The 25,798-nt window shown below is 38.3% G+C and overlaps 2 protein-coding genes across 14 annotated transcripts in view; one reads left to right on the forward strand and one right to left on the reverse strand.

Moving 5' to 3' along the window:
- Positions 1-10,556, reverse strand: part of CAPZA1 (capping actin protein of muscle Z-line subunit alpha 1) — a 48,132-nt gene extending 37,576 nt beyond the window's left edge. The window contains exons 1-2 of one of the 2 annotated variants that reach the window (XM_060139346.1): positions 9,886-10,556; positions 9,290-9,409 (exon numbers count right to left, since the gene is read on the reverse strand). In XM_060139346.1, coding sequence (XP_059995329.1) covers positions 9,290-9,409; positions 9,886-9,924 — 159 coding nt within the window. In that variant the 5' untranslated portion in view covers positions 9,925-10,556. The remainder of the gene's footprint in view (positions 1-9,289; positions 9,410-9,885) is intronic. The other variant, XM_060139347.1, reaches the window with a different exon arrangement.
- The window catches only part of ST7L (suppression of tumorigenicity 7 like), a 151,074-nt gene continuing 135,231 nt past the window's right edge, over positions 9,956-25,798 (forward strand). For 9 of the 12 annotated variants that reach the window (XR_009538839.1, XM_060139329.1, XM_060139326.1 and 6 more), the window contains exons 1-5: positions 10,629-10,844; positions 12,561-12,643; positions 15,996-16,158; positions 21,483-21,537; positions 24,403-24,518. Coding sequence is in view for 11 of the 12 variants with exons in the window: in XM_060139329.1 (XP_059995312.1) it covers positions 10,637-10,844; positions 12,561-12,643; positions 15,996-16,158; positions 21,483-21,537; positions 24,403-24,518 (625 nt within the window). In the remaining variant the exon portion in view is untranslated. Of the gene's footprint in view, positions 10,093-10,628; positions 10,845-12,560; positions 12,644-15,995; positions 16,159-21,482; positions 21,538-24,402; positions 24,519-25,798 lie in introns of those variants that run through there. The other 3 variants (XM_060139334.1, XM_060139336.1, XM_060139335.1) reach the window with 3 other exon arrangements.

A 25,798-nucleotide genomic window follows, 5' to 3' on the forward strand; every position in this document is an offset into this window, starting at 1 on the left:
CTTTCTTTCCCTAAGCAAATGCCTAGATGTTATTGAATCTTTGTGTTTACCAATTTGTTCATTCACTCAAAACAAAACAAACTATACTTTATCGGGTCCCAGGCACTGAGGTGAGCTGAGTACTAAAGATAAAGACAAAAAGGAGAATGGCAGGGACTTCCCTGGTAGTCCAGTGGGTAAGACCCTGAGCTCCCAATGCAGGGGGCCTGGGTCCGATCCCTGGTCGGGGGACTAGATCCCGCATGCCGCAACTAAGACCCGGCGCGGCCAAAAAAAATAAAATAAAATAAAAAAGGAGAATGGCAAAAGAAGTAAGCCAACAAATTCCCTTTTGCCTTAAGCCTTGGTTCTGAAGAAGCTATACAATTAGAACCACCTGGGGAGCCTTAAAATTACTGATGTCTGGGTTCCACCCACAGAGCTTCTGATGTAATAGACCTGGGGTAGAGCTTGGGCACCAGAATTTTTAAAAGTTTCCTAGGGTGATTCTCATGTGCTGTCAAGGTTGAAAGCCACTACCTTAAGCTAATACTAAGTGCAAATCTTCACAGTGGATACAAATAACATAAGACAAGCATACAGTCAGCATCCTGGCTTTTCAAATCTTTGTATACTTTACCACTATTAGCAAAACAACTTATACAAACAATAGCCCTCAGTAAAGATGTGTCAATCATTTAAAAATAACTAATTCAAAGCACCAAAACTGCCAAATGAGTATTATAGACAATATACAACATGGAACTTTTAGGAAGGAGATGGATATGGGTTGGGCTGGTTAAAGACAACTACAGGGAAGGGGATCTAAGCTGGGCTCTACAAAGTGTTTTAAATAGTAGGGGGGGTGGGAGAAAGAGGGAGGGCATTACAAATAAGGGAACTGGTAAGAATAAAAAAAGGTAGGGAAAAAACAGTGTTTTGTAAGCTGACCAGTTTGGCAGAAACAGATTTATTTGGAGATAATAAAAGCGAAAGGAAGAGTAAAATGAGTCAGATGGCAGTAGTTACGCTAACAACAATTCTGGTTTTATTCTGAAGGTAATGGAGAACTGCCAAAGCCTTCTGTGTGGGAAGTTCCATTAACAAAAATTAATCTGGAAGTACTGGAGTCCTCAATATGGCTTCGCAAAACTTGGAAATTAGTCTGCCCTCTAAGAGTTAGTTAACTATGAAATTAAGAATACTATCCAACATATATACACTACCAAACGTAAAATAGACAGCTAGTGGGAAGCAGCCGCATAGCACAGGGAGATGAGCTCGGTGCTTTGTGACCACCTAGAGGGGTGGGATAGGGAGGGTGGGAGGGAAGGAGACGCAAGAGGGAAGAGATATGGGAACATATGTATATGTATAACTGATTCACTTTGTTATGAAGCAGAAACTAACACACCATTGTAAAGCAATTATACTCCAATAAAGATGTTAAAAAAAAATACTATCCAAGCAAGATTCATTCACTCATTCATTCAACAAATATCTGAAGGCCTACTATGAAGGCACTGTTTTAGGCAATGATGATTCAACAGTATATGGTCCTTACAGAGCTTACATCATAGTGGGTAGAGAGACAATAGATAAGATTTTTAAAATATTTATTTTATTTATGATCATTTATTTTTGGCTGCATTGGGTCTTTGTTGCTGTGCATGGGCTTTCTCTACTTGTGGCGAGCGGGGGCTACACGGGCTTCTTATTGTGGTGGCTTCTCGTGTTGCAGAGCACGGGCTCTAGGCACGCAGGCTTCAGTAGTTGTGGCATGTGGGCTCAGCAGTTGTGGCTCGCAGGTTCTAGAGAGCAGGCTCAGTAGCGGTGATGCATGGGCTTAGTTACTCCGCGGCATGTGGGATCTTCCCGGACCAGGGCTCGAACCCGTGTCCCCTGCATTGGCAGGTGGATTCTTAACAACTGTGCCACCAGGGAAGCCCAACAATAGATGAGATTAAACAACTAAACTACATGGTATGCTAGCTAGTGATAAATGCTAAGGAGTAATAATAAAGCAGGGAAAGAGGATATAAAATGGTAGATTGGAACTGGACAGGATGATCACAGAGGGCTTCACTGAGAAGGTAATTTCTGATTAAATATCTGAAGGAAGTGAGGGATATAGAAGGAAGAGAACTCCAAAGGACAGATCAAATGCAAAGACCCATTAAGTGAGGATGTGTGGCTAGAGAGGACCAGGGGAGAATAGGTAGGCGATAAGGTCAGAGACATAAGTGGTAAAGAGGTAAATCCCAGATCATGTAGGGACTTGTAGTCAGAGTAAAAACTTTTATTCTGAAAAAGATGGGAAGCCACTGGAGGATTCTGAGCAGAGGAGTGACATATTCTGACTTACATTTTTTAACCAGATCACTCTGGGTGTTTCATTGAGGACACACTGCCTATGGAGAGACAAAAGCAGAAGCAGGGAGACCAGAGAGGCCAGTGCAATAATCTACATGAGAAATCATGGTGGCTTCTTCCAGAGTGGTTGAAATAGGGGTATGATGAGAAACAGCCAAGTTCTAGGTATGTTTTGAAGGCACAGCCTATAGGATTTGCTAATAGACAGTATGTGTATTGTGAGAGAAGCAGGAATCAAAGATGACACTAAACTTTTTGGCCTGAGCAACTAAAGAATGAAGGTGCCATTAACTAAGAGGGTAAAGACTGCAGGAGAAACTGCAATATGCAAAATTTTGATATATAATGACTTCCTTCCAGCCTTGTAAAATTTGTCTAGAGAAAGAAAGTCCACTGCTGTTAAAAGTTAGAATGTGCACTACGCAAAGATCTGACTTGGTCTTGGTGTTGGATATATATCCCTACTATGGAGGAAAACACCATTGAAATGTTAGACTGTATAGTTAACATCTCTGGTTCTGACTCCATGCTTAAACTGAGAAAATTATAATTTGATTTCCTATGTATCTCTTCTACTTGAAAAAAGGAATCTAAGCCCTCCTGTATTTATTAAATTAGTTGCTATCCTCCTTTTAAACACTAGTTTCATCAGCCTAGCTAATATGAATTTGTCCCTTACTATCCTGATGAATCAAGCTTCTGAACTTAACAGGCAGAGGATTATGATATGAATGGTGGTTCTCAAGTTGCACAATAATTATTGGGAAGCTTATTAAAAATAGATTCCTGAGCACTGGTCCCCCCAAATTCTGATTCAGCTGGTCTAGGAAAGAACCCAGAAATCTTGCTTTTGAAATAAACACATAAGCAATTCTGCTGTAGGCAATAATGTTCTGAGGTTCTTAAGAAGACAAACAGTGCTCTTCTGAAGTCATGTTTCTCAATACCTTCAGTTTATAACACATTTTAAATACTAGAATTCTTAGTGGCATATTTGTAGAAGCTCAAAAGAGCACTATGCAAATTTGGTAGTAATTTTTTCCCCCTCGCTGCGGGATCTTAGTTCCTGGACCAGGGATTGAACACTGGCCCATGGCAGTGAAAGTGCAGAGTCCTAATCACTGGACCGCCAGGGCATCCCCCAAATTTGGTAGTAATTATAATGCAGTCATGACCAGAAAATATCAATATTTCAGTGTCTATACAAGCATCCACATCACTATACTATTAAACTTGACTGCAGTTTAGGATTATGTCATTATTTCAGTAGAATTGTTTGCTATCTCAATTCACTACCTACTATCTACTCAAAGGAATCAAAGTGGGTAAAGGCACAGGTCTGGAAGTAGATTACCAGCAGACTGCATCTGCTCTACTATTACTAGTTCTGGACCCTTGGTTATATATTTTTTAACCTGAAATGTGCCTCAGTTTACTCAACTTAAAATGGAGTAAGCAGTCTATGGGGATATTTTGAGATGAATACATTTTAATGCATAAAGTATCTAGCACATTATAAGCACTTAAATGTAACCTAGATGCAAAACAAAGAATTCACAAGGCAAAGTTCTCTCATGTTCCAATAAACCCACCACCTTTCTTTAGTGCAGCCTGGTATCATGCTGTCTTCCTGTTTATACATTATATATATCACAACATACATGTCAAATGATCCACTCAACTGAACATTCCATCTCCAGAGACACTGCCCTAACAATATACATGTGCAGTTATAGCAAAGATAAATTTTACATGATGCTCAAAATTTAGTAGTATGAAGATGGTAAATCAGTGAAAATATAGAAAGAAAAGGGGAGGCTGGAGGCAAAGAGAACAATTAAGAATGTTGTTAAAAATAATCCAAGCATAAGAAAAGGTCCTGTATGAAGAAAATGGTAATAGGAATGTGGACAGGTTAGACATATTGTTCAATGAAAAGTATACCTACCTATTTGAAAATAATAAAATAGAAATAAATACATAAAATAAAATAGAAAAGAAGCTGGTAACATTGGCTGCTGCTCAAGGGAGCTGGGTGGCTGGAAAATAGGTGGGAGGGGACTTTTTACTCATGTCCTTTCCTACCATTTTAAGCATGTGATTATAGTTCCTATATACTCAAAATAATTTTTTAAAAAAGACTAATGCAAATGGAGGAAGAGAACCTAATGATTGGAAGAAGAATTTACAGGACTGAAATACTAATTGAACATGAGAGGAGAGGTTAAGGATGAAAAAAGATGATGGCAGTGTTCCGACCCTATGTGACTAAAAGAGAATAATGGTGGGATGAGCAGAAATGCAGAGGTTGGCAGGAGGTTCTGATAAAGGGAGAAGGGAAAATAATAGTAAGTACATATTAAAATTATCACCTAGTTCAGAAATCCGTAAGTAGTCAAACTGTCTATCAAAAATTATCACGACTGGGCTTCCCTGGTGGCGCAGTGGTTGAGAGTCTGCCTGCTGATGCAGGGGACACGGGTTCATGCCCCGGTCCAGGAGGATCCCACATGCCACGGAGCGGCTAGGCCCGTGAGCCATGGCCGCTGAGCCTGAGCGTCTGGAGCCTGTGCTCCGCAACGGGAGAGGCCACAACAGTGAGAGGCCCGCGTACTGGGAAAAAAAAAAAAAAAAAAATTATCACGACTAGTTTCCCCTATCCAGGGTTTTTATTTTCAAGAGCTGATCCATAAAAGGACTTTAACTTTTTAATTTTTTTCAAAAAGATGAAGGAGTTTTCTGGAGACAGAAAAGAACAATGACACCTGATCCTACAGTGTGTTTTTCTGAGCTCTAAAGGAGAGAACTTATAGAAGATGAAGGAAATACTTTTATTAGGGGTTTTTCAAGGTTCAAAGTATACATAGTCGGCCCTCTGTATCCACGGATGCCGAAACAGAAGGCTGACTGTACTACAACGTTTTATATAAGGGACTTGAGCATCCGCGGATTTTGGTATGGGGGGGGCGTGGGTTCTGGAACCACTACCCCACAGATACCTAGGGACAACAGTATACATACTGATTTTGATATGCAATAAGGCTGCGGAACTTTATGGAATTTATTAGGAAAATGCTCCCAGGGGATCAAATGTTCTTAGCAGTGCCATGACAGAGCACCAGTAACGACAGTAGATGCTCAGGCACAATGAATGCTGGAAGAGGCACCCAGAGTGTGGACACATACTTGAACACAAGAAATACCTACAGATTACCAGAAATAATTGGGGAGGGAGAATGAGGGAGCATGAGCTGGGGAAATATAAGAATGAATAAACCTGTGATTGATTGGTCTCTTTCATACCAATAGCTTGTGCCTACACTATGTACCTGGTAGTATGCTAGGCACTAGATAAAAAGACTTGCTTGCAGTAACCAAGAATTTCACAGGTTCGTTATGGGGCAAATGTGCCAAAGTAAACAATGACAGAAACTCCTGGAACATTTTAATGTTTCAGTTTCTTAGAGTTGTGTGTGTGTTTTTTTTTTAATTAGAGTTTGAAAAAGTTCATTAAACTTTGTTCAGTCAGTCTGATCCAATTTCCCTTACCTATTTTAGAAGAAAACTTTCGAGGCCCACAGAGGTATGTGAATTTTCAAAAATCACACTGGTGACCAAAAGCATAGCAAGGAGAGGCCAAATCTCCTGAGGCTCAGAATCATTCCTTCCCACTACCCCACAATACCTCATCTATAATTCATTAAATGGATGACTCTATTCTGATTTCTTCATTCACGGATACATGTTAAAAACAGTATAGTGAAAAAAGCATGGCTTCTGAATTAGACCAACCTGGGGTCTGAATTTTTTGACAAATTACACTGCTTTGCTTAGCATTAAGGCTGGTCCTAATAAAACAGCTAGATGTTCTAGAAGAAATTATAATGAACCTACGCTCCTCACCAAAGATTGGCATCTGAGTTTGTACCTGCTTAGGCTTTATGCTCCTGTCCAAGGATTTTGTAACAGATCATATGAATACTACTCAGCAAAGCTAACAGAAGAGAAGATTTAAAAATGGTAGTATTAATTCTAGTCAACGACTTATCACAAAATAGCCATGGCAATTAAGCTTTAGGGTTTATTTCGCCCTGTAAGGGTAATAACTCACCTACTAAATTAAAGGGGTAACACATAATCAAGGAAATCCACTTTAAAAGTATAAATATTTTTCATAAGCTCTAACAGAGCCCTCAAATTTCAGTATCTATTTACAACATTTTCCACATCTCTCCTAAATAATTTTGATAAACCCATTTCTCAAAAAGTGCCTTAAAGATGGTATTGTCTAAACTAAAAGCAAAGGGATCCATTTTTCAGTTATGGTACTTTTGAAGTTGTACACAAATATTCTACTAGCTAGGCTGAAGGGAAAAAAATGTGCTATTAGCACTTTTTTCAGCCCTAAAATTCAGTCTGCATTTATGTTTTAAAAATGCTGAATCATGAAATAAAGGAAACAGTACAAAGAATCCAAACACATAGTTCACCTCATACCTCAAGTTTCCTAATTATGGCATCTTTTCATCTTGGAACTAAGTAACTGAAAAGTCTAAGTAACTAGAGGAGTAGAGCTCATTCTCAGAAACTGAACTTGAAGATAAAACTAAAAGTAGTTATTTCTGCAAGTTATTATACTTTCAACTTCCTGTTTTATTTAGGCAGCTCATCATGACCATTTCAGGTAACAATGCAGAAGTTAAAAAAACCAACTTCCTCTTTATAAAGTGATAAAAACTTCAGCAGTGGGCTTCCCTGGTGGCACAGTGGTTGGGAGTCCGCCTGCCGATGCAGGGGACACGGCTTCGTGCCCCGGTCTGGGAGGATCCCTCGTGCCACGGAGCGGCTGGTCCCGTGAGCCGTGGCCGCTGAGCCTGCGCGTCCGGAGCCTGTGCTCCGCAAGCGGTGAGAGGCCCGCGTACCGCAAAAAAAATAACAAAAAACAAAAAAACTTCAGCAGTTGGTTATGAGAATGGTTGATCTTACTAGCTTTTATAGAAATACTTGCAAGGAAACCAGAGACCATCACCACCAAATTCACCTCTGGGTTCACTGCTTTCAGAAAATGTAACAAAGATAAAAAGCAGTATTAAAATATATTTGGCATGACACACGTGTTAAAAAAAATCAAATCAAATGCAGTTGAGGTCTTAGTTAAAATTAAAAAAAAAAATGAAAACTTCACGGTTCCTTCGAGGAAGAGTCAATATACAAACTAAGTCTGAAAGTATCTTGTTTGTAATAGTGCCTTGGTTATGAAAGTTTTGTACAACAAGAATCTTGCTTAAGGGTCACTTATTGTTTATGAATGCTAAGACATTCATATCAACAAGTCTTTTTGGAAAAATACTTTTTCAATTCTTGAATTCAGTTAAAAGGCATCAGAAGCCTGGAGGAAAAGGGGTCAAGGTAGGTATAAAACTGAAGGAGAATTTAAGTAATCTTACAAGTCAAAGCCCTTTCTTTTTACTTATTGATCCACAACAGAGAAATACAGATCACTTCATCTCTGGGAATAAAAATCTAACAAAATTTCAGTAATCCCAAATCATAAGGATTTATTATATGAGTTTTTTTATATCAGCTATTCTTAATTATCTCACTAATGAAAACAATGTAGTTAATCTAAAACCTGTTCACTGAATATAAAATTCATCAACATTTTTTGGCAGTAGATTTACCTTACTAATTATGATTTGCTTGCTTTGTCATTATTAAAATTAAACAGCAAAAGAAGTATGCTGGGATATAAGAGAAAACTGGTCAGAGATCTGCTATTACAAAATCAAGGCTGTTAATGTTACTAATTTGAACACTGTCAATATCCAAAGACATCTTTACACTTTGAAATACATATTTTCCCCCCAAGTTTAATTAGAAAGGCATTCTACCCCTGTGTCAAAAACAAAAACCCAACACTGGTAAACTTCAAAGTTTATTACCTTAAATTCTTAGTGAAATTTTGCTGTAACAGTATTTTTGCTTAAAGTAAGAGGACCATCAGTTGGGCTAACAAATGTTTTGTTATCCCATGATTTTCACTGTAACTTAATTTCATGTGAATCATAACTGTTTGCCTTAGAATAAACATTTTATTATAGTTTTCTCTCTAGCATAAGTTCATATACAGTGTAAAATGCCCTTTCCCCCCAAATCTTATACATTTATGAGAATCAATTTCCAAGTATGAGAAAATCTAATGCTGAAGTGTTGTTCAACGGCATGTGAATATTTAGCACATTCTTCAGCGTTTCAAAATGGCATGGCATATGTATATCAAATTATTCTGTACAGAGGACTCTTGGATCATGAACAGTCCCCTTTGCCATCCCAATCTCTTTTATTAAAAGAGGAAAACCCCAGATACATTTACAGAGCATTCAAGGGTGTACATTTTGTAAAAACCACTGTGGAAAACAAAAGACATAATTCTTGTCCTTTTACGAGTTATGTAATGAACCATTGTAATTTCCATGGACTCTAAAATCTTTAACATATTTACTGAAAAGCCTGACAAACTGTTAAGAAAGGTGTGCAGCTGTCAGGAAAAAAGTTATTCCACCTAAGGTGAAATATTCTCTTGTATTTAAGACACCTTTAAAGAAATTAATTGTACAAATTACTCAGTGTCAAGTTCAACTATAATCAAAAAGATACCACACTGGAGCACCAAAGAAGGCAGGATGCTTTGTCCAGACTTGAATGTGTTAACATGAAGTTTATGTGCTACATAAAACCTTTCTGGAGTTAAAAAGAAAAAATCATTGGCTAGCCTTGTTAACAAGAAATGGAAAACTATTTTTCAAAAATTATCGTTAAAAGATTGTAAGATGGAAGGGATGGAGTCACCGCGGGCGCCTTATACATACAATCAAGGGAGTGTCTACACAGAAAAGAGTGGTGTTCAAATCCTGAAGCAAATGTCCCTGAGGCTTACACATTTATTACTGCGAATTAGTTCAGCCGACAGCATGTGGGAAAAGGGGTGTGTGTGGATAGGCGGCCAACACCTTAGAGACCTCTCCCTGTCGAGAAGTCGTGACAGCAAAATCACTTCCTGAGGAAGGAGGAGCAAAAGGGAAGTTAAGAGGCCACCCTGACCAGGAAGTGACTCGCCCTAAGCTAGCCCCAATCATAGCTAAAGATGGGGGGATGGGGTGAGCCCCAGCAGATAAGGCGGTAAAATAACTGCTTCTTGATACGTCGCGACATCATCATCGCCCCCTCTCTTAAATACAAAAAAGAGTCCACAGTCACGATTCAATAAGGTAAAGTCTCTTCTCTCGCAGGAAGGTCACTGGGCTGTGCGTCAGGCCCGGGGGGAAAAGAGAGTTGAGGAATGGGGAACTGGGGCCACCGTGAGGCAGAGGAAAGCCCCTCAAGAGGGAAGCATCCCGACTGCGGAGAGCGTATGCCAGCAAAGGTCAAGACGCTTCTTTCTTCTGGGGGTACTGCCGGGGTTCCCACCGCAGCCGGGTCGGGGCCCCGTTCCCTGTCCCGGGAAGAGGTAAAAGAGAGAGGCGGACCCCTTACCTTCTCCTCATCCGACACCCGATCCTCGAAGTCGGCCATCTTGGGCTGCTCTGGCCCAGCCCGGCCCTGGCGCGAGGCAGGCCGGGAAGGAGGCCGAATGATGGAATCACAGCGAAGGCCGTCTGAAGGATCCGCCCGGAAACGCCGACCGCTAGGGCGCCATGTCAGTTACGGGCGTGGGTCATGGGCCCGGGCGCCGACGCCCCAGTAAGTCGGCGTGACTTAAATGATTTTAAGTCTAATATTTTTCTCACTGAGTTACATTAATTTCCCCATTCATCTATGGGACGTTGGGAGCGTGCTTCGGCTGGTATTGGCGCCCGAGCTCCGGCCGACCAAATTGCAGTCGCTACTCCTGTAGATTTTCCCAGTACCAGTGCTCTCCATGGCAGCCGAGTCCAAAGGGCTAAGTGCTGCTCCGACTCTGGAACGGTCGGTGGCTTTTTCAACCCCAGGAATGGGGTGGAAGGTGACCCTCACGCGTATGGAGGTTAAAACACTTCACTCCGGGTCACATCTCAGCCCAGTTCCTCCAGAATAGGTGCCGCTATCCGCCCCTTCCCTCCCTCGGAAGAAATAGGTAGCCCCAGTCCTTGGGCGCTCCTCCACCTTCCAAATCTCGGTCCCCGTTCCCTGGGACTCTCAGCCTTCACAGAGGCCAACTTCAGGTCCGCCACTATCCCAGGATTCCCGACTCCCGGTTTCCTGCCCTTCTCCCCTCCCAACTCCCGGCGCCACCGGGAGCGGCAAGATGGCGGACGGTGACGGCTTAGGTGAAGCAACGGCAGCTGCGGCGTCTCCTCCTGCCCCTGCTCCCGGCCTGAGCCCGCCGCTGGGCTGGAGGGAGCGGCTGCGGGCCGGGCTGGCGGGCACTGGGGCCTCGCTGTGGTTCGTGGCGGGGCTAGGGCTGCTTTACGCTCTGAGGGTCCCGCTGAGGCTGTGTGAGAATTTGGCAGCGGGTGAGAGGCCCAGAGCTCCCAAGGGACGGGCGGGCGTGGGGGATTAGGGGGCAGGAGAGGTGCCAGGGGCAAGGGCCAAAGGGCAGAGATTTTCAGTATCACTGGAGGGCTTCGCAGAATGAGTCGGTGTGTGCGACCGAGTGGGTTCTTTTTCTCTTGGGCCGCTACTCCGCAGCTGATTGCCAAACCTGAGCTGCAACTACCGGCTCCTCCCTAAAGCTCTTAAGGTCCGCCCTCTCCCTTCTGTCCTCGTTTACCCGAGGAGAAGCCACCTGATAAATGTAAGCTTCAGGTGGTAGGGCAGATGAGAGCATTTTCAGACTTGAATGCAGAATTTATACACACCTTTTGATTCTCTTGCTACTCATCTGAGAGAACCCACACCCAGACAATAAAAATCTGAAAGAAACCAACACGATCTTAGCCAGCCATTCTCATGTTTTAAAATAGTTTTGTCAGGAAATAGTTTTCGTGATATTTTTGTCCGTTCTCTGTTTTAGGCTTTATCTTGAGTAATAAAATAGAACAGTACAGGAAGTAAAGAGAAAGAGAGCCACAAACAGCAGTGGGTTCTTTCCTTAGTTCCTTCTTTCAACATCTGTAGAGAGGTTGCTGTGTAGTGTGGGCTGAAGTTACAAAGACGTATAAGAGGTGATGATTCCCTTGGATTCTGCAAATATTATTCTTTAGCTGTAGCCAGGACAGAGTGGATGGGAGCCAGGGCCTCTTACCATGTCATTACAAATTGGTAACCTCAGATTAAAATGGAAGTATTTCTGTTATGGGATCTTTATGACTATCAGTACTGTGTTTTATTTTCCTGTAACAAGAGAAGGCAAATGTCCCCTTTTCTATTCCGTGAAATGACATGAAAGACTGTGAGATAATGTTCTGAAATGTTTTGGACTTTTTAAGAACATAGTATGTAAATTCAGATGCAACTAACACACTAAAATACGCTAGATAAATTGGCCTTCCTAGACTGTTTGAAAAGCTAATTTGGTGTTTCTGTTACAGGTTAATGAAGTGACTACTAATGGTTTGTATGCTCAGTGAAATGTTATTCATTGAGTTTATCATTTTTTTTTTTACGTATTAACTAGATACACCATTTAGATGAGAGTCAATGACTTTACAGATTTTTGTTTCTTTCTAAAACCCAAAGTATTTATGAGACAATTATTTGAAGTGAAGAATGTGGTCCAGGTTTTCAGTGAATCAGGTTTAGGAAGCTCTTAGTTTGCTATTCTTTTTGGGTTATGTTGCCTCTGTAGCTGACATACCAAATACACACACTGTTTCCTTCCCTCTAATTTGAAACACTGGTTTGTATCTCACCAAAATAATTAGGAAGTAGTTTTAATCCTCCTTTGTAACAGTATATTTGTTCAGATTATCCTTATGGAATTGTAAAAGTTCTTGTCTAAATTATGATATTCCTGGTTTTATTCTCAACAGCAAGCTAAATGATCTCATTTTGATTTGCTTATTTAACAAATCAGCAGTGTAAAATCCTACCCTTACATATGTGAAGGCATTTTAAAGATGTGATACAATGAAAATTTAAAGTAGCTTTTTAAAAATTACAATTTTCTCAAATGAATCTCATATTAGATATTAATACTACTTGTGTCCCTCCACTCATAAAGACACCTGCATATTTGTAACTTGGGTACTTATTTTTTTTAACTTTGATTTTTTTATTCTTTTTGGCAGTGACAGTATTTTTAAATTCATTGACGCCCAAATTCTATGTGGCACTTACAGGGACATCTTCTTTGATATCAGGACTAATATTTGTAAGTAGTTTCCATTTCCTTCCTTCCATTTCCTTTGGTGTTTATCTAAAAATCAAATCTCTTTAAATAGTTATTATAATAATTAAAAATACTTATAGATCAGCATTCTCAAAATTTTTCACATTCTCAAAATGTGAAAAAATATTTTAAAAAACACTGCAACTTCCTCTCCACTTTTAGAGATTGATAGTATTCATTTGTGTATAAAAGACTATTGTATGTTGGGGGGTGTAGTGGGAGGTGGGTTGTGATGTAAATGCTTGCAGGCTCGGCTTAGTAACAAAAATGAGTAAAATTGGCAGAGTGTAAAAATTGAAATTTTTATTTACTTTGAAGACTGGGTAATCTGGACAGTACATACTCCTTCTAGAAAAGGCTAAAGCTAATTGTTGCCATGTAGACTTGCAGACCAGTATTACCAGGACCAGGTCTTCCAATTTTTTCAGACGATTTCAAGAGAACCTGGATATAAAGTTTTTATATAAAATCTTCCAATACTTTAATGTCGGCAACATCGGGCAGACTAAAAATTTATCTGTCTTGAATTAGGCTTATAGGCTGCCAGTTACCTTCTCTAGAGTGTTTAAGAGCAGAGTTTGTGAGACAGGCTAACCATCACTTTAGTTGTATGACTTCAAGAAAGTGAATTAACTTTTCTAAAGCTCCAATTTCCTCATCTGTACACTGGAGATAATAATAGTATCAACTTGGAAATTCCTTGGTGGTCTAGTGGTTTGGGACTCAACTCAATTAATTTTTTAAAAAATTAATTAATTAGGGCTTCCCTGCTGGCGCAGTGGTTGAGAGTCCGCCTGCCGATGCAGGGGACGCGGGTTCGTGCCCCGGTCCGGGAGGATCCCGCGTGCCGCGGAGCGGCTGGGCCCGTGGGCCGTGGCTGCTGGGCCTGCGTGTCTGGAGCCTGTGCTCGGAAGCGGGAGAGGCCGCAGCGGGGAGAGGCCCGCGTACCGCAAGAAAAAAAAAAGTTAATTTTTGGCTGCATTGAGTCTTCGTTACTGCGTGCAGGTTTTCTCTAGTTGTGGTAAGTGGGGGCTACTCTTCATTGCGGTGCACAGGCTTCTCATTTCAGTGGTTTCTCTTGTTGTGGAGCACAGGCTCTAGGGCAGCACACGGGCTTGTGGCTGTGGCTCGTAGGTTCTAGAGCGCAGGCTAAGTAGTTGTGGCGCACGGGCTCAATTGCTTCTCAGCATGTGGGATCTTCCCGGACCAGGGCTTGAACCTGTGTCTCCTGCGTTGGCAGGAGGATTCTTAACCACCGAGCAACCAGGGAAGCCCCAAAGGACTCCACACTTTCACTGCCGAGGCCCGGGTTGTATCCCTGGTCAGGGAATTAAGATCCCATGAGCCACCCGGTGTAGCCAAAAAAAAAAAAAAAAAAAAAAAAAAAAATCAACTTAATAGTTATGAGGATTAAATGAGATAGTGTGTGTGAAAGCTTGCAGCAACATGACATACACTAATGAATTTTGGCCACGTTATTCTAAGAAGTGCCACAATAAAGAAACCTGTTTAATTCAGCTTTCCCTTGCTTTATTTAACCAAGCTATCATTTGTATTTTAAAAATATTTTTTAAATTTTTATAATCTTTATTAACATCCCTGGGAACTGGTGTTTCATAGTATAAACTTTGGAAAAATACTGCTACAGATAAAAATCTTAGGAAGTATTATGGCATGCATGGCCAATGAAATTTTTCTTTATTTTTTTCTCATCTCTAGGTGGTGCTCTATAACTATAGTAGAAATGTAAAAATAATAGCATTTATATTGGAGTGGTTTTTTGTTTTGTTTTATTTTTTTAAATAGGGACGAACACTTGACCATTTTGTTGAAGTGAAATACCAGATGAGAAAGCAATTTTTCTCTTGACTTAAAAAAAATTATTGAGGAATTCTGGGTGAAAACTCTGTTATTAAAAGCCTCAAAATTTATTGATTTATAAAGCCTACTCATAATTTAGCATATTTTGTCATAGCATATAAAAATCTAAATAAAGAAGATAAACTATCTTTAAACAGCTGATGTAGTAGAAAGAGCATTGGTCTTGGAACCAGCAGATGTAGTTTTGAGTCTTGACTCTGCCATTTACTATCTGATAACTTTGGGCAAGTCACATGAATTCTGAGTCCTAATTTCCTCATTTATAAGGAGGGGAGAAAACTTACATTTATATAATATATAACTTACATATGTAATATGTAAAAGTGTTTAAAATTTGTTGTTACTTTTTTTAAACCAACATTTTAAATTTACGAAACTTAAGAATTCAAGTAACATTTTAAAGGTTAAACTGTGTCACTACCCTTGAAATCTTGATGAGTTTTTATTAGCAAAGTTTATTTATAATTTCTTTTACCACCTGAAATGAGAAAGCTAGTTGTGCTGCTTGTGTTATTTCTACCTGAAGAGGTAATGTGCTTGGAAGCTTGAAGAATAGCAACAAAGCCAGTTGTTTAACTAATTATTACGAGTAAAAAGATTACTCTGAAAGGAGAATAAAAGAGCCAATGGGAGTGCATAACATAGCTTTCTGTTCTGTGGAATCAGGAAAAGTTCCCTAGGACATGTCATTTAAGCTCAGACCCAAAGGAGCCAGCAAAGGGAGTTGAAAAGGCTGGAGTATCCGAATATGAAACATTCTGCTCATTCAACACAGAGAGCTGCTTTTGATTCCTCTTCTTATAACAATGATAAACCATGGAAACAGAAAGAAACGAATATCCTGATTTTTAAATGGTTCAATATGGGAATCAACTTGACTCTTAACCTACATTAATAATACTGCCAAATACTGGAGTAGTACTTTGTTGTTTAAAAGCACTTACAATTCTTGTTAACCATATTTACTAGATAGGACATTGAGGCTCTGAGAGGTTAGAAGTTAACTTCCCCAAAACACACAGCTAATATATGGCTGAATTGGGAGTCAAATGTAGGCATTCTAACCCTAGTCTAGTGGTTAATCCACCATGCTAGTTGTTTCAAAATTGTTTTTCTTTTAATTATGCTACAGATAGACTAAAATGACATTATAATGTAAGTTACATTATTTATAGCTTAAACACTTCTTACTGTTTTTTTAATGCTTTATTTACAGACGTATTCTAGTGTTGCCTAAGCTTGTCTGAATTTCATTACAAAGTTGTAAAAAGGCATTTTACCTTGGCTTGGCATGTGTTATCAGGGAATCTTGTGTTTGGCTTATTTTTTGGAAGGAGGGCACATTTCAAATGCTGAATTAAACAGGAACATCTTGAGAGAATGTTTTGATTTGAGGTCATATGTCTGCTGATTAATTCTATTTTAAGTGAAAGATGTTTTCTGTTTGTCACAGATATTTGAATGGTGGTACTTCCATAAGCACGGCACATCTTTTATTGAGCAAGTATCTGTAAGCCATTTGCGACCACTGATGGGAGGAACAGAAGGCAGCATTTCAGAGCCAGGTTCTCCTTCCAGCAGCAGAGAAAGTGAAACCAGCAGACAGAATTTGTCAGGTGACTACTACTGACTTAATGTGTGTTCAAAGCTGTATTGTTAAGATTGTGTTTGGCTGTGGCAGATAGAAAACTCATAACAGTAGAGAGCAGTTTGTCTTTCCTTTAAATATAGGTAATCCATGGCTGATATGGAGAGCAATGATTATCAGAGACCTAGACTCCTTCTATTTTGTTTGCGACCATCTCCAATGCAGTTTTTCCTTGTGGTTCCAGACAGTTCCTCTGGCTTCAGCCATCATGTCCACAGTCTAGTCATCAGGAAGGAGAATAAGCCAGGAGAAGACGCTTTCCCCACACCCCACCCCACAGCAACCAAGGACACTTCCGAGCAGCGTCATATACTATTTCAACTTACTTTCTACTGGTCAGATCTTTGTCATATAAACAGAACTAGCTGTAAGGGAGGATAGAAATTGTAATCATTTTCTCAGTGTATATATGCACAGGTGATAAGGGGATCTTATTACTGATAAAGGAGAGAACAAAGACAATTAGCCATCTCTGCCAAGAGAGCAAAGTTAGGAAAAATAGCTTTTCTTCTCAGTATATTTACAAAGACATCAAAATCTGTTATTCTTGTATGGATAATCTGTTGTCATACATAAACTGTAGACTATTCCTCTATATGTATCTAGTAATTATGCAATTAGGAAAGTAAAATATTTGAAGCCAGATAGAAATCACATTTTTGGATTATTGTTTCTTTCATTTGGTATAGGTTATAATCATACAGTTAACTCATACAAATGATTTAATTCTGCAGAATGTCATAATGTCTCATTTGTTCAGTAAGCCTAACCACTAGGGTTATATTAATTTAGTAGAAAAATACTACCTGAGTGCAGTTGCTGGCACTTTTTAGGTGTGATCAGGGAAAGTCTGTAAGAAAGAACTCTTTAAACTGAGCCCTAAAGCTTGAGTGGGGGACTTCCCCGGTGGCGTAGTGGTTAAGAATCTGCCTGCCAATGCAGGGGACGTGGGTTTGAGCCCTGGTCCGGGAAGATCCCACATGCCGTGGAGCAACAAAGCCTGTGAACCACAACTACTGAGCCTGTGCTCTAGAGCCTGGAAGCCACAACTACTGAGCCCTCGCACCACAACTACTGAAGCCTGCGCACCTAGAGCCCATGCTCTGCAGCTAGAGAAGCCACCACAATGAGAAGCCCATACACCGCAACGAAGAGTAGCCTCCACTCACCACAACTAGAGAAAGCCCACGTGAAGCAACGAAGACCCAATGCAGCCATAAATAAGTAAATAAATAAAAAAAAAAAAGCTTGAGTGGGTGTTGACCAGGATTAGTAGGGATGAGGTTGGCAGCCATTCAGGAGTACGGGAAGGAATAATGCCCTACTGCCCTACTCCTTTCTCCCCTTTCATGAAATAATTACAGAACTCTTAAGAATAAGGCATATTAAGATGAATATGAGGGACTTCCCTAGAGGTCCAGTGGTAAAGAATCCACCGTACAATGCAGGGGACACGGGTTCGATCCCTGGTCAGGGAACTAAGATCCTACATGCTACGGGGCAACTAAGACTGCGTGCCACAACTACTGAGCTTGCGCGCCTCAACTAGAACCTGCATGCTGCAAACTACAGAGCTCACACGCTCTGGAACCCGCATGCCACAACTACAGAGCCCATGTGCCCTGGAGCCTGTGCACCACAACTAAAGAGAAAACCCGCATGCTGCAACTAGAGAGAAGCCCGCACACCACAACGAAGATCCTGCGTGCTGCAACTAAGACCCCATGCAGCCAAAAATTAAATAAATAAATCAATAAACAAATAATAAATCTTAAAAAAAAAAGATGAATATGACATAAATGTGTCCCCAAGAAGCTCAGAGTCCAGTATGTAAATAATTATAACGAAAAAAAAAAATAATTATAACGATAATGCATTATACAGTCTTATTCCCTATTGTGAGATTGAGTATACCATTGCATAATGAAAGTGAAGATAACCTTAAGAACATTCCAGCTTAGTATAGGATACAGACATATAAATAAGTGATGGCAAAAGATACAAAAGATACTTTTATATAGTGTATGGAAGATACTATGGTGATGAAAAGAGGGGAATGGTCAGTTATTCTTGAAAGGAAGGCCACAAAATGTTTCACAGAAGAGATGCATGAATTGACCTCAGAAGTGAGTCACAGTTCTCCTTTGGTTCCACTTTCTCTCCCTGGGTAGCTGCATCTCCTTCTATAGTATTATCATCCACAGACATATGTATTGGGAGAACCAATGTTAACTTTCTGTCCCCAAGCTCTCTTTTATGTTCTAGACCCACATTTCTAACTCTTTGCTAGAAATCTCCACCTTTGATGGCCCTAAGCAACCCTAAACTCATTCTGTCCAAAGTGAAACTGCTAATTATCTTCTTTTAATAGGTACCTTCCATAATCCTAAAATCTATTAATTTCCAAAATAGAAACCTTTGAGTTGTTTTAGATTATATCTCTTTTATTTCCCCTTCCTTCTCCAGTCTATTGACCCTCATCGTATGCTATTGATTCCCCTCAAAAATTACCTTGACTCTATTTTACCTTCTTTTTCAACATTCAGTGTCCCATATGTAGGCCTTAGATATCTCTTTCCTGGACTATTGCTGTATACCCTAACTGGTTTCCCTGCCTATGATACTTCTCCTTACAGTACATTCTCTCCCCTTACTATGTAAAAAAGTGTTTCTCAAATTTTTTAGATTCAGGAATCGTTTATACTCCTAAAAATTATTGAGGACCTCAAGAGCTTTTGTTTATATATTGATTATATCCCCAATATGTACCATATTAGAAATTAAAACAGAAATTAAAAAAATATTTATTTATTAGTTATTTTTAAAATAACAGGAAACCCATTGCATGTTAACATAGTTCTATGAACTGAACTGTGTCTCTCCCCCACCTCAAATTCATATGTTGAAGCTGTAACCTCTAATGTAACTATATTTGGAGGCAGGACTTTTAGGAGACAATTAAGGTTAAATGAGGTTGTAAGGGTGGGGTTCTAATGTGATAGGATTGGTAGCCTTAGGAGAAGAAGAGAGATTAATTTCTCTCTCTACTATGGGAGGAGACATGTGAGGACACAGGAAGAAGGCAGCCATCTGTAAGCCAGGAAGAGAGCTCTTACCAGAACCTAACCATGTTGGCACCCTGATTTCAGACTTCCAGACTTCAGAACTGTGAGAAAATAAATTTCTGTTGTTTAAGTCACCCTATCTATGGTATTTAGTTATGGCAGCCTGAACTAATACACATATCATGAAAAATAATTATATTTTCCAAAACGAGAAAATTTTAATCAGAAGACTGCCATTTCTTTACATTTATTTAAATCTCTTTAATATCTAGCTTAATAAAAAATTGCTTATTCTCATATCTGCTTCTGCATTGTTGTGAAATGTTGTTTTGCTTGACATGTATGAAGAAAATCTGTTCTCACACAGATATGTAGTTGGAAAAGGGAAAAGTATTTTAATAACCTTTTCAGAAGGTTGTGGATATTCATTTTCAATACAACACCAAAATTTACTGAGGTACTTTCTTAAAGTTTAGTTGCAATGTGGAATCTGAAGCTATATCAGTTAACTTGCCATGTTCTGTACATTAAAATCCCTTGGTGTCCCATTTTGAATGGGTCTTTCACTTATGAATAATTTTATAAATCATGCATTGGCCATTTGGAAAATACTCGTTCCCTGAGTTATACGTGTCTTCCAAATATTGAAATATTGTATAATTTTTTAAAATGACGTTTGTTAATATCACCACTAATCTCACAGGAAAGCCTTTAAGTTGAGAAATTGTCAAGCTCATGGTAACTGATACAAGTTTTTCAAAATTCTAATATGTACTTGAAAGCTCAAGTTTTATCATTGGCAGCAAATACTACTTTTTCTTCCTTGAATTTGACAGATTCACTTTGTTCAACTTTGAGAAAATATTTGCCAGGTATCTGTCTGAATAATCATAAATTTGTCTGTTAGTGACTCTTTCAAGTAAAAGTTAGATTCCATGAAAAAAAAAAAAAGGTCAGTCCAGCTCAAAAAACAATTGCTTATACTGGAGACAACCATCATATTTGGTTGCCTTGTTTACTGGGGTGAGGGTGAGGAATCCAATGACCACTACTTTAAAGTACCAGCAGTTTTACCAACCTTTGATTTGTACCATTAGCCCAACTTTGCAGGACTGGGACTAGTGTGAGGTTAAGTCAGGTGCTTGGGGCACAAAATTTAAGGATGGCCTTACTCTCAGGGTTGGGTTCAAATCAACAAGTTAAAAAGGCAAACAATGTCTTAGCATTTATTATGAAACGAGTTGTTACTTTGCAGTTCCATGAATGATACTTTGAGAACTGCTGATCTAACCAAAGTCTTGATATTTGTTATTTTTCTGTTTATAAACCTTTGATGGCTTCTGATTGACTAAGGATAATGTCTAAACTCTTTACATGGTATGTAAGCCCCTTCATCAATTTCCCCCAGTCTATTTTCTAGCCTCATTTACAGCTCTCCCTCTCACCTTCTACCATGTACTCTAACCTAAGTATGCTGTGTGGTTTTCTCATACTTCTCTGCTTAGAATGTTCTTCATCTGGCAACCTTCTACTTATTTTTACAGTGGTTCAAGTTTAAATGTCACAACCTTTCTAAAGTCTCCCCTAATTTCTCCAGAGCAAACTTAATCACTTCCTTTTTTTCTCTTGGAACAAAATATATCTCTATCATAGCACTTATCACACAGTGTAGGTGATAGTTTACATAACTAATTCTCATGCTACACTTAATTCAGTTAAGTTAGTTCCAAATGCTGTGGTTCCAGAAGTACAAAATGAGCAAAGTTTTTTTTGAGCACAGTCTCCGGACGCGCAGGCTCAGTGGCCATGGCTCACGGGCCCAGCCGCTCCGCGGCATGTGGGATCTTCCCAGACTGGGGCACGAACCCATGTCCCCTGCATCGGCATGCAGACTCTCAACCACTGCACCACCAGGGAAGCCCCTGAGCAAAGTTTTAAAAGCTTATATTTTAAAGGAGAAACTGAAAACTAGATAGTCACATTGTAATAATGGTAAGTGTGGTACTTGAATTGTGAACCAAATGCTATGGAGACAGAAATAAGGGAATGACTAGATTTGGTTGTACACTGCATGACAGCAGGGGTGGTCCATGCCTTATTCATCTTTGTGCTATATGTGGCTAGCACTGTACTTAGCATACAGTGACTATACATGTTGACCAAATTAAGATTTAACTACATTTGATTAAACTGTCTTATTTTCCCCCTTTTTCTCTTTGTTTTTTAGAATGCAAGGTATGGAGAAATCCTCTAAATCTTTTCAGAGGAGCAGAATATAGGAGGTATTACATTTTGCTTTCAGTATAATTATGGCATTGGTTTTAGAATAAAAGTATTATGGAAAAATTTATTTTTACAAATATATCACAGCTCTTCTGGTTGGAGATACTGATATAAGGTAAAATGATTAGCCCAAGGTTTAATTGGCAGCATCTTGACTATATTTACTTTTATAATCGTGAGAAACATTGCTTCAAACCATATGTTTGTGATGTAAGTATACATTTGGCTCTTGGTTTATGGCAGAAAGCCTTTTCAAAGAATTCATGAGATAGAGAAAAAATTGCAAATGTCAGCATATTCCTGTGCACATGTGCTCAATTGCAAACTTTATTTGACGATTCACTAGAAAATATCAATCTGAATGTGAATATAAATTTCATTTGTGCAACAGTACAGAGCATAATACTTTTATATTGTATTTCGTATTGCCATTCCCTAGCTACACTATTGTGTCCATTTCTCTTCTGGTTTTTATTCTAAATGAGACTTTTGAAAAACTTATGACCAAAGATACTTTACTTTTGTTTTGGAAAGGGCTGTGTTTTACCTGGAGGTAGACTGGGGCATGTTATTTAATTCATTGAATAAGAAACAGTTTATGTCTACTATGTATTGGCACTATGCAAAATGATGGGGATACAAAATAATTTAGCAGTAATCCCTGTGCGTAAGTACTTGATAGTGTAGGACAGTCACATCCTGGCAAGCCAAAGCTAGGCTTTTATGATAGATGCCATTAGCCTATATTAAGGGATTCTGCAAGAAACAGGTCCTTGAACTTCTCACTGTGTTTATTAAAAAGTTTTTAGGCTATTCTTGTTATCTTATAGTATCTACTTCATGAAAATCTTAAAGAGAAATTTCTTATCTTAGTATAACGAACTCTTAATGCTTCTTTTTTGAATGATTAGTTTGTCTTAATGTAAAAGTCTAAATTGCACTGGTAATCATTGTGGTTCTAGGAAGCTTGGAATCATATCGTAGCCAACCTTTAGCAAGTGTATAGAACTCTTTGGTATGAGCCATTTTATGGCTCAATCCTTGTTTTACTTTACTGAGTCTTTTAAAATTTACTGCTAATTTAAGTTATTGATACTGTGCATGTGTTTTTTAGCTGCTTTAAATCATTTTGGGATTAATGTAGATCGTTCTTTTTTTTTATGATTTTAGAAAGTATACCAAACTTTGCTAAATGAACAAGGATTTGCTTTTTCCTTTTTCTTCATGATAATTTCTCCTAAAATAGCTAAAAACTTTAAATAGAAACTTTAAAGGCAACTTATACAATTAAATAACTTAAAATCTTTGATCATGTATATAAATAACACAATGTGCTTTTATTTTTATTTTTATTTTTTTTGCGGTATGCGGGCCTCTCACTGTTGTGGCCTCTCCCGTTGCGGAGCACAGGCTCCGGACGTGCAGGCTCAGCGGCCATGGCTCACGGGCCCAGCCACTCCGCGGCATGTGGGATCTTCCCGGACCGGGGCACGAACCCGTGTCCCCTGCATCGGCAGGCGGACTCTCAACCACTGCACCACCAGGGAAGCCCACAATGTGCTTTTAAAATGCTTTTTCTGATTATAAAATATATACATATTCATTGTTGAAAGTTGGAAAATAAAAAGATGTATGAGAAAGAAAGTAAAAAATCACCTTTTTCTACCACTTAGTGATAACTGCTATTAGTATTTCCATCCAGTCTCTCTTCTATACGCATATATAGAAACAAAACTTGAACATCATAATATATAAAATTCATTATGTGTGAATTTACCACAGAATTTCTTCAAAACATGAATTTCTTCAAAAACATGATTTTTAATAGTTGTACTGTATTCTATTATATGGAGGTACCATACATAACTTACCTACTGCTCCCCTATCCAGGTCACAGGTTATATTTCACTGTTAACATTTACTCTAGAGGGATAACTTTATATATAAATCTTTAGCCACATATATGATTATTTCCTTAGGGTTGATTTGTAGCACTGGAATTACTGAATCAAAAGGTGTGAACAGTTTTTTTTCCTCCCTTTAAGTTTTTCTTTTAATGGTGGAAAATTTCAAAAATAAACAAAAGTAGAGAGAGTGGTATAATGGAATTCCATATACCCATCATCTAACTAGGTGTTATTTTTAAGGCTCTTGATAGATATTATCTAATTGATTTCTGGAAAAAGAAATGTAAATACCAATTTATATTTGTAACAGCAATATGTGTGAGTCCCAGCTCACCCCTGACAATATATATTTGCCAATTTTATAGTTGAATAGTCAAAATTAGTTATTTTAATTTGCTATTTGTTAATTACCAATGAGATTGGATATTTTAAAATGTATTTATTAGACAGTTTGTTACCTGCTATTAATTATTGAGGGTTTTAGGGGGAAATGAAAGGTAAAATTTCTAATTTAGTAAAATCTGAAAGAAGTTTTTTTTTTGCTTTTATGCTTTGAAAACCCTTTATCATCTTGACATCTAGTAAAAAATCACTTGTGTTTTTTTCTAGTTTCTTTGTAGTTTTACTTTCAATACTTAATTCTAATTCACTGAGAATTTATTTAAGTATACTTAAAAAAGTATATATTTAAGTCAAATTGTTTTATCTTCAAATTCAATTTTGAAGCACTGTTTGTTGAATAATCTACCTTTTCCGTTTTGGTTTTTGATGTTTTATTATTGTACTCTAAGTAGTTTGGATAGGTTATCTCTTTTGCTTTATTGATTATAATAAGCTTTTGAAACATCCTGAAATAAGATTTGTAGCAGTATATTTTTGAATTTTAAAAAGTATCTGTTGTAGCAGACAGATGCTCTCTCATGTTCAATTTACATATTTTATTGTGTTTTGGTAAAGATACACTTGGGTGACTGGTAAAGAGCCACTTACATACTATGACATGAATTTGTCAGCTCAGGACCATCAGACCTTTTTCACCTGTGACACGGACTTTTTACGTCCTTCAGACACAGGTATGTGTCATAATCTGTTCTTGGGGTAAACAGTAGTCATAAAAATTATTTTTAAAGTTTTTTAGAATTATTTATTATACAAAGTTATTTGGCTTGGAGTTTGCATCATTGATAAGAAACCCAGATTAAATTGAAACTAATTATGATTGTAAACTAGGTTATCGTACTTTTTTGTCTTTTATAAGATGAAATTTAAATTCTTTATAGAATTTAAAGTATTTTACAAAAATTAATTAAATTGCTTCTTTTATTACTTAGAAAACCTTTCAGATCGAATACAGCAATTGCTTATACAGAGAACAGTGTACCCAGTTTTGGTTGGGGAAGTTAACACCTATAATTACACATTAAAAAAAAAAATAAGGCAAAGTTAAACATTGGGGCACAGCATGTAGAGAAAAATGGGGTATATTTTATTCCAGTCATAAGTCAGAGATGCATATAAAGTGGTGGAAGATCATAGAAATGTCTATGTTTAGTTCTCTCTAATCTTCTCTGTAGAAGTGAGTATAGAAACTCTTAAATGTTTGGCTTAAAGACAGGGATCTTTATCACAACTATTTTGACTGCCTTCTCCCACCTTATCTATGCTTCTACTTTTATCCTTCAAAATTAAAAGTCTCATTCTCTGGGAAGCCTTCCCTGATCTCTGCAGTTCTACAGTACTTAGTCAAAACCTCACTTTTATAATAATTTTAGTTAACTTATTCAACTGTAAACACTTATTTGTTAGTTTATCATGTTGTTTTAATGTTTGTCCTCCCTAATAATGTGTGAAACTGTGGAAATTAGGGACTATACTTGTCATCTTTGAATTCTTATCATCTAGAACACTGCCTGATATACTGTAAATATTAATATTTATTCTTTGATGGAAGTATGAATGAATGAATAGCCTTGGTGTCACAGATGTCTTAAGCAATTTCAGTAATAATAGCTAACACTTGTATAACACTTATTATGCGCCAAGCACTGTTCTAAGCAATTTATATAAAGATACTAATTTAATCTTCCCAATCACTTCATGATATAGGTACTATTATCAGCCACATTTTAAATGTAAAGGAACTGAGGCAAAGGGGAGACAAGTAACATTTCCTAAATCACCTAGCTAATAAATGAAAAAGCTGGGTTTCAAGCTCAAGTTTAGCTCTTAACCACTATACTATTACTGCTTCTACTCATCACATTGATAGGCAGAAGAAAATCACCAACAGTTACGGTCTGAAAAACAGCCAGTTTTCCAACATTGAAGTGAGTTCATTGTGCTATATCTCTGC

Source organism: Lagenorhynchus albirostris, chromosome 2 (assembly GCF_949774975.1).
Source record: "Lagenorhynchus albirostris chromosome 2, mLagAlb1.1, whole genome shotgun sequence".
Lineage (NCBI taxonomy): Eukaryota > Metazoa > Chordata > Mammalia > Artiodactyla > Delphinidae > Lagenorhynchus > Lagenorhynchus albirostris.